Raw genomic sequence first — 9,118 nt, forward strand, 5'->3', positions numbered from 1 at the left:
AAACATGCTGAGGTTAATTGGTGATTGTAAATTGTCCGTAGGTGTGAATGTGAGTGTGCTTGGTTGTCTGTCTCTGTAGGTCCATTAGACTGAGGGTCACCAGGACTAGATGTGATGTGCTTGAATTCCCAGGTTTCTGCAAAGTCTTTGAACTCAGCACTGGCATACTGAGGACTAATAGGCTGAGGACCAAAGGTGACCGGGCCTGTTCTGTAAGAGCCCCCACCCTATGGAACAGAGATCAGATCTGCAGGCACTTCATCCTCCTTTAAAACTCTTTTAAAAACACGTTTTTACAGATGTGCATTTACAGGAGTTGTTTTATGAGTGTACGTTTACTCAGTATCAAGGGCAGTACATTTAATCTTCTGACTGTTTTATTCCTTCCTCTATTGTCTTCTTTTACTGGGTTTTATTCTTCTTATATATTTTTAGGTTGTTTTATTGTCTTTCATGCTTTATGTGTTTCACCTTCACCATTTTTAAATTTGCTTTTTACTTCTTTTAATGTCCTTATTTGATGTTTTCCTTACACTTCTCTTTGAATCTGTAAAGCACTTTCTAACCCTGTTCTGAAAAGTGCTATATAAGTAAAGTTTATTATTATTATTAGCTGAGAGGAGGATATCAGATCGGTTACTGTTTGGTTAATTCTGGGTACTTTGAGAAGTAATCCACGCAAAGCAGAAACTCAGATCCTCTGTAGTGGAAGAGGTTGGTCCCGACTTTCTGCCACGGTCTGTTCAGTCCTGGGTTTGGTAGTAACAGCTCTTGGGTTATTGCTTCGGTTCTCCTTACAAATGGCATATTGAGACACCATCTCCTCAATGTGTGAAGACGTGTTTGGCAAACACCAAATGTCTCTGGCTCTTTCTTCGCGCTTAACAATCCCCAAGTGTGACTCGGGGATTTTGTTGAGCATTTCTTGACTCAGCTGATGTGGAAGAGTGAGCTTTGCTGCTTTAAACATCAGTCCAGATGTGTATGTGATCTCATCCCTAAATGTCTAAATCCCTAAATTCTCTCATCTGGCCATCCTGACAGTGTCGTGTGTTCCAGTAGCTGTAGTTCACGGTCCTCTGCTGTGTGTTTTTTTTTTGAACATCTCTCTGATAGGTAGTTGTTCCTGTGCTCACCTTCAACTCTTTCTTCAGCAGATCTTTTTTCTGCTCTTTGAAAAAGGATCGGCTTAAGGCGTCTGCAATGTGTAGTTCCTTGCTTGGCCTGCAGGTGACACTAAGGCTGCATCTTTGCACCCTAAGGAGCATCGTCGGTAGCCGTGTGGGGGCTTGGTGCAAAGGCTTGTGGTTGCTTTCAACCTGAATGTCTTTTCCATAAACATACTGGTGAATTTTTTTTTACAGCCGTGAACAATAGTGAGCAGCTCTTTCTCGGCAGTCGGTGGTTTTGACCCATACGCTGCAGATTGTCTATCCTGCAGGGTGACAGCTCTGATGACTTATAAGCTTGCATAAACTGAAATTGTGATAGGTTTGTGTTGGAGCTTTGATAGCGAGCTGTTTGAGGTGTTCAAAACTTCAAGCAGCTTCCTTAGTGGAGCACTGATATCTGACAGGTTAGGTATGAACTTGGCGAGATACTGGATCAAACCCATAAACCTCAGTAGCTCATGTGTGTGCTGTGGTGGGGGTAGCTGTGTAACTGCTCTCACCTTTAAGTCATCTGGACTGTGTGTGTCCGATGTATTTTATTTGTTGTGATGACTTGTTTCTGTTAAGTTTGAAGTTGTACTCCCGCTCTCTGTCCAGCAACCTTTTCAGCCCATGTCATGCTCCTCCTCAGAGTCTGCCCATACAATCAAGGCTTCATTGATGTTTACAACACCTTCCACGTCCTCAATCATCTGTGCGACAGCCCTCTGGAAAACCTGTATCTGTGAGCTTTGAATTCTTGTCATTAAGATTGATCTGCATCAGGCACAAAGAAGTATTTTATAGTTGACATAATGTGAAATAGCTTCCTCAGCAGTGAGCAGTGGTTGTGCTCCTGTTTATTTGCTTGGTATTTGTACAGATGCAGTGTTTTTCTGTGTGTGACTGTGGTTGCCGTACTGTTGACCCACTCAGCTGGCTCAGTCTGCCATGTCGTCACTCAGTTGCACAATGGGTGTGACTGTGTGGTCAGTCTCTATGTGGTGTAGACCAGGTGAGCAGCCGAGTCCCTTGAACACATCATCATAGTCTTTAAGAATGTCCCACGCTTTGCCAACTTCATGCATTCTGTATTCAGAGCCTAGTTTTAGGCAAGTAACACCGCTTATTATGGCTGGATCGTCCTCTTGTGTGATTTCAGACTCAGTGTTCTGCTTTCTGCCCTTGTGGTGGCATTTTAATGGCATTATCGTGTGGCCAAAGAAAGCAACACATTTTGTTGTACTTGTTTTACTCGACTTGTTCTGAGCTGGCCTCTAACATTAAGCACATTATAAGTTCTCAGTGCCACTGCATTGCAGTCTTTATTTATGTCCAGTTTGAGTGTTACCACTTTATTTATTTTCAGTCTGTCAGTTCATTTTTCTTCCTCAGGTTCTGTCTCTGCGGACTTGATCTCTCTGTGCCTTCTGCTTCACGTTGACTGTACCGATGACCATATTTCCTGTTCACTTTCTGTCTATGTTGGTGCAGCTGGCCTGCTGACCTGCACGCCTTTTGCAAAATTATGTTTGTTTTTGTTGTTTTTGCACGTTTGTCCAACAGCCGGACATTTTTTTTTGTTTGTTCCATGTTTAACGCCACATCTGCTGCAACTGAACTATTTTTGTTTGTTTGGTCTTTCCTGTCTTTGCTGTAGCTGTATTATCTTTTGGCCTGGTCATTCGTAACCTGTTCACTTCTGCTTCCTCTGTGAGTGCTTGTACTTGGCTGGATGTAATTTCACCTGCACAGAAAATATCTACGAGTGTGAAATCTTCTTCTCTCAACAGTCTGCCTCTCACTTGGTTTTTAGTTATGCCATACACTATTCTGTCAAGTACCAGGGAGTCATGCTGCTATCAGAGTTCACAATCTTTGGCTTTGTTTTTCAAATCCGTGACATAAGCATCTCTGTTTTCTGGTCTCTTGTGAAGACCGTGTGCCTTATATAAGGTGTGTAATTTCCTAGGCTCACAATAACTACCACAATAACTTCCTTTTCAGCACTGCTACCTTGTCATTTTAGTCGTCTCAAAATTCAAAACTATTTCATACTTTTATTGCTTCTTTTCCCGCGACGTGAAGAAAGGTTACACACTGCACCTTCTCTGACTTTTCGGATGACTCAGCCGCTAGTGCTACAAAAAAGCCAGAAGCGCTGAATCCACTTCCTCAAATGTTCTGCAAGATTGCCTTGCAAACTCAGGTTTGGTGTGGGCTGAAACTGCACCATAACCTTCACTGCTGACACAATGTTATGTTGAGGAGGCTTGACGACCAGCTTTCTTTCCATGCCATTTCCTCTCAACACTCTAGCCACCTTACGCTATGGTACCTGTTGCTGGAAAGTGACGTTATGTACACAGCTGAAGCCAGATGTTTACACCCACTGTATAAAAAGACATAAAACCTTTTTTGTTTTCTCACTGTCTGACATTAAATCAGACTAAACTTCTCCTGTTTTAGCACAGTTAGGATTACCAACATTATTTCTATTTGCTAAATGTCAGAATAATGAGAGAGAGGATTTTTACAGAATTTGTAGACCTATTTGATTACTTTTCCCTACTCCGTGTCTCAGTATGTCAGCTCAGTGGCTGCACTACTTTGAAAAAAGTACAGCAATGAATAAGCTTTTAGTTTTGTTGCCATCTTTTGGACTAATTTGACAACAGTAGGGATATTTTGCCTTGTACGCTGTTCAGAGACCGACGGAGGAATAAACTTTGAAAAGTTAGGTTTATTGGATATTCTTCAAGGCTTTGAAAGATATGTTTGGACTTGGATACGATTATTAGAATACAGTTTAAAAAACGGTGAGTAGATGATGCATTTTTCTGACGTTTTGACCTTTTGAAGAAGCAGTTAGATTTGTAGTTGTTGTCTTTCTGGAAAGATCTGAGATATGCAGCACAGCCGTTGTAGGAGCCATTTATGTTTATTGTTGGCAGGTGATTTAATGTGGATTATTTGGACACATGGTGGCGATAATTGGACACAGGGTGTTTATGTAGAGGGCACAGGTGACGGGAAGGGGAAGGCACAGGTAGGGGGAGGGCACACAGTTCTCACCAGACCAGCATCAGACCAGGGCAGATATATAACCGCTGTATTTTCATTATTTGCATATCATCGAATAAACCATCCACTACAACGGCAAGTATACAGACTGGAAGTTCTGTGTTTGGTCTGCGTCGGTTCACTCTGCTCCACCTGTGCAGTAACAGCAATAAAAGAACACCAGGACACTGAAAAACTGCCATTCCAGCCATCATCCACCTGGCTTGGAAGGCCACAGCTTGCAAGACTGTTGATTTTCAGTTCATTCATTCATCCATTTCATGAACCCCACTTACCTCCATACGTTTCTCCTCACCACTGACTAGATTTTGGGCACTTGCTTTAAGCCATTAACTACAGTTGGCCTTTACTTTAATGTATTGCTGTAGACGTATTTCTGACACTGGATGCCTCCCCCCCTACAGACAGCCATGACTTTCAGCTCATTTCAGTATGTTCTCAAAATCAGTTGCAGAGATATGGTGACATCGCTTCTGAGCATTTCCAACTAATATGGCATTGTTGTGAACTTTGAATTAACTTTATTTTCAATAGCAGTTTCATTCATTTTTGCCCAGTTGTTCCCCCACCCCCATCCTAATGTTTGTTTTTTGTTTATGGTTTTTGTTGTTGTTGTTGTTGATTCAGAAAATTGTTGGTGACCGGGTGTTATCCTTCTGTTCTCAGGTACCAATTTCTGGAAGAGGCTTTCCAGAACCATAAAGGCATCATTGAGACCAATATGGCCAAGCTACAAGAAAAGAAGAACTATGTCCATTACTCTGTCTCTCAGGTGCAAAGCAGGTGCGAGTTTGACGTGACCAGATTCCTCCCCTTGCTAACCGTTCACATAGTCCCTGAATGAATATACTGGTGTCTAGTGTTTCTAAGTGAAGCATTGTCTTTTGTTTTTTTGAAATCCAGGTTAAAAGAGCTGAACGAGACGCACAGGAAGGTGGAGCACGAGATTAAAATTGCAGTATTTACTCTTATAAATGAAATCAACAAAAAGGGCAAGTCCTTGTTGCAGCAGTTGGAGGTAAGAGAATATTATTCACAGCTACTCAGGCAAGGAACTTTGTAATGTGCTGCAAAATCAGCTTGGAAAGATAACTGCTTTGACGAAATGGATCGAAACGGTCGTTGCATATATTTATAAGAGCTCTCCTGTTGGCTCACTGTGACAGCACTAGTAATGGTGTTAGTGTTGACGTCACTGAAGTTGTGTGGTTGAAATTATGTGGTTGGCAGAAAGCTGTGCGTAGTTTGTATGTCTAGCTTCTGGATCTTACATATGAACATACTGAGGCTTCCAACGGCACCTTTTTTACATAGTGTGTCGATACTTCTTCAGTTTTTATAGCTTTTGGATATCTGTATTTTATTGGTTTGTGTTTTCTAATGAATTTATCACATTGTTCACTACTTTTCAACAGCATGCTTTGGTTTTCCCCCTTAAATATCAACATGTACTTCTGTTGTCGAATCGATTAGTGGTGCATGCTTGATTAGCTTTCCATTTGCTGTGTATACTGCAACAACCCAAGATCCCCATGGGAATGATTAGATCTGAATCTAATCAAATCTAAGGATCTAATCCATCTTAATGCAAACTTGTTTGTAATAGCTTGGATAGAGATTTGGCCTGGCTGAGACACATTCATTCTGTCGGGTTGTTCACAGTGTTTGAGTAGATGTTCCTTAACCTGAATAATCTCCCTTTTCGTCTAGAACGTGACCAAAGAGCGCAGTTTGAGGCTGGTGGCTCAGCATAAGGACACTACCCAGCTGGCCCAGCAGATCCACCATGTGCTCAACTTCTGCCACTGGGCCATCACGACTGGCAGCAGCACGGCGCTGCTCTACAGCAAGAGGCTGGTATGAGACTCGGCTCAGTTCAATAAAATGTGTATTTACGTAACGCTACATTACATCATAGGTCATTTAATGGCAGCTTAACGAACTCGCAAAAAAATTGGATTTCACAAAAAAAATCTGGATTGAGCATTAAGTCCTGCAGTGTGAACGCAGCCAATCTGTGGGATTGTTCAGTCAGATAATACGCCGTTATCCTGATTTGTGCCAAGGCTGTCAGCATGCTAAGGCTATTCTCAAAGGGCTCTGTTCGTTTTTCCTAAAAACCTGTCTGACAGCAAGGTTTTCGGATTGTTAAGGGTCAGATTATCGAGTCACGGCTGTAACTGTAAAATGTGCTTCTCCTTTAAGATGTAGGCAACACAGGGAAAGTTGTATTTACTAAAAATGTATCTGCACCTTTTTTCCCCGTTAAAATCATCCCCGTAATGTGTTGAGAAATTTGATGGGTCTGTGAACTGAAAAAAATGGGAGAGCCTAAAATTAGACTGGTGCCAGAAGGTGCAAAGAATGTTTTTGTGTGCACCTGAATCATGTCCTGGTGAACCAACTGGAAAACACATCAGTGCAACCAAAGTGACTCTGGAGTCCTGGAATCCTGGACAAATGACTGTTTATTTACAGAATGTTTGTGATGATGACAATATGGAGACCAGAGGCTTGTTTAATGTTGGAGTTAAAAAACATATCCTGGTCAGAAATAATACGGTTCTTCGCTGTAGTGCTTGAAGCCATCCATTTGGTTAGATAGTGTTTCGGAGGCGTCTGTGGCCAAATGCAATGCTTTGCATTGTCTGAATATTACAGGTCATCCAGGCCTTTATGTCGTTATGACATTTTTGAAGTTTGGCTGACTGATTTTTTTTTCACCTGCCTGAATAGATTAATATGGCTGTGTCATCTTCATGGCATTTGAAATGTATGCAGTATTTACAAGTTCTGTTGCCTAACGGGGTTTAAAAGTACCGGTGCTACTATACTCTGTACAAATCCAAGACTTGTTGTGCATGGAGCAGTCTTCATTTAGACAACCTAACTAGGAACTGTCTGATAAATGTGACTAAAATCAGTCCAGTGCATTTTTTTAAAAGTCTAATGTTATGTTCCAGTCTCTATAATGAAGTGTTTTGATAAATGGTGCCAAGGAAGCCAAAGCTGAGAGTTTGCTTTGAACAAAACCTAACTTATGTCACAGATAGCATGATTGTTTTTTGAGATTTACCTTGAAAAGATCCCAGCACTGTGTTGTACATGAGAAGAATCAGACAAAATTCTTAAATTTTTTGCTTTTAGGAACATTTGAGTTGTCGCTGCCTCGAAACATATTTGGGATGCAGAGATCATAACCAGATTTGAACTACAATAAACTATCTAATAGGGTGTTGCATGTCTGCATGAAGGTCTAGGAACACAACATTATGCTTGGAGTATTCTGCTGGCCAAGCCTTTTCCAGATTGGTGAAGTTGCAGAACTGGATTTTCTCCCCACTTTCTGTGGACAGGATAGTTTTCCTCCAACAAGAGACTGCAAACGAGCCCTGAACTTTCTTGTGCACTTGTGAAGTAATGCTACCAAAAGCATGTTGACAAATGTGCCTCTAATAGAGCTGGGTTCAGTAAGTAAAAAACATTCTTCTCTCTGTAGATTCTGTTCCAGCTTCGCCAGCTTTTCAAGGCCAGACTGGAGCCAGCGCCGCAGGCCAATGGAGTGGTGCGCTTCTTCTGTGACCCCACCTTTTGGGCCAAGAATGTAGTGAATCTAGGTGAGAGATGACGTTTATTCCCTCGTTATCCTTCATCACTCAGCATTTCCTGTGTTAAATATGGACATTTAGGAAACAGGAAACATTTGACATTTTTTCTTTTACATTTTTATTTCTACAAAATGCTGCACCTGCTGAATAAATGCAGTAAATTAATATTTCACAACTGCCTACAACACGTTCACATCTTTAAATTACACTCTCTGACGTCCATTTTCTTCCCGTTGTAGGCAATTTAGTAATTGAGAAACCGCCTCCACCTGCACAGCCGCCTAATGTGATCGTAGGAGGACCGGCCATTTCACCGGGACAGGGTCACCCAAGCAAACACCCAGGACAAATCAATCTCGCCCAGCTCCGGTTGCAGCACATGCAGCAGGCGGCTTATGCACAGCAGAAGCAGCAGCAACAGCAGCAGCAGCACCAGCAGCAGATACAGCAACAGATGCGCATCGCCTCACAGATGTCCCAGCAGCATGCAAGACAGGCCGGCCCACCTTTGGTTCAGCAGCAGGTAAGGACAGCATTCACCAGACAAAGCATTGTTGGCATCATGAGTTCATTTAGAGTCTCTCTAGACCTCTTTGTGCTTTATCAGTGAACAGCAGAACGGGACAGTCTGTGAGAATTTAGTATTAAAATAACATGAGACTAAAACCAAGATTATCACACGTCATTAGGCAGCGACTAAAATGTCTGCAGGAGAACGTGTGTCACTAGTGTTTTTATTACAGTACTTCATTTATCATCGTAATGAGACCTTAAATAACACACCTGTGTTTTGCTTTTTTCATGTAATTTAATCCAAGGTAGGTAGAGGTAGGTAGGAAGGGAGGTAGGAAGGGAGGTAGAAAGGGAGGGAGGTAGGGAAGTAGGTAGGTAGGTAGGTAGGTAGGTAGGTAGGTAGGTAGGTAGGTAGGTAGGTAGGTATGGAGGGAGGGAGGGAGGGAGGGAGGAAGGTAGGGAGCGAGGTAGGGAGCGAGGTAGGGAGCGAGGTAGGTTGGTAGGTAGGTAGGTACTTACTTACTTCCTTGCTTACGTGCTTCCCTCCTTCCCTACTTACTTACTTCTCTCCTTTCTTTCTTACGTAATTACTTCCCTCCTTCCCTCCTTCCTTCCTTCCTTCTTTCCTTCCTCCCTCCCAGGAACTACAAGGATTACTTATTTAAAGCAACATTATGCAGCACTTTATCCCAAAATCACAGCTTTAGAATCCTTTTCATGGTACACTGACCTGTAATCAGGAGACTGGGACCTCTCTTATGT

General features: G+C 42.2%; 1 protein-coding gene across 3 annotated transcripts in view; it reads left to right on the forward strand.

Annotated features, from left to right (window-relative positions):
* Window positions 1-9,118, forward strand: part of trim33 (tripartite motif containing 33) — a 43,773-nt gene that overhangs the window by 9,300 nt on the left and 25,355 nt on the right. For all 3 annotated transcript variants that reach the window (XM_008293936.1, XM_008293935.1, XM_008293937.1), the window contains exons 5-9: window positions 4,902-5,018; window positions 5,139-5,253; window positions 5,946-6,092; window positions 7,735-7,852; window positions 8,083-8,366. In XM_008293936.1, the coding sequence (XP_008292158.1) occupies window positions 4,902-5,018; window positions 5,139-5,253; window positions 5,946-6,092; window positions 7,735-7,852; window positions 8,083-8,366 (781 nt within the window). The remainder of the gene's footprint in view (window positions 1-4,901; window positions 5,019-5,138; window positions 5,254-5,945; window positions 6,093-7,734; window positions 7,853-8,082; window positions 8,367-9,118) is intronic.

The sequence above is a fragment of the Stegastes partitus genome, unplaced genomic scaffold (assembly GCF_000690725.1).
Source record: "Stegastes partitus isolate 25-593 unplaced genomic scaffold, Stegastes_partitus-1.0.2 Scaffold923, whole genome shotgun sequence".
In the NCBI taxonomy this organism is placed as follows: Eukaryota; Metazoa; Chordata; class Actinopteri; family Pomacentridae; genus Stegastes; species Stegastes partitus.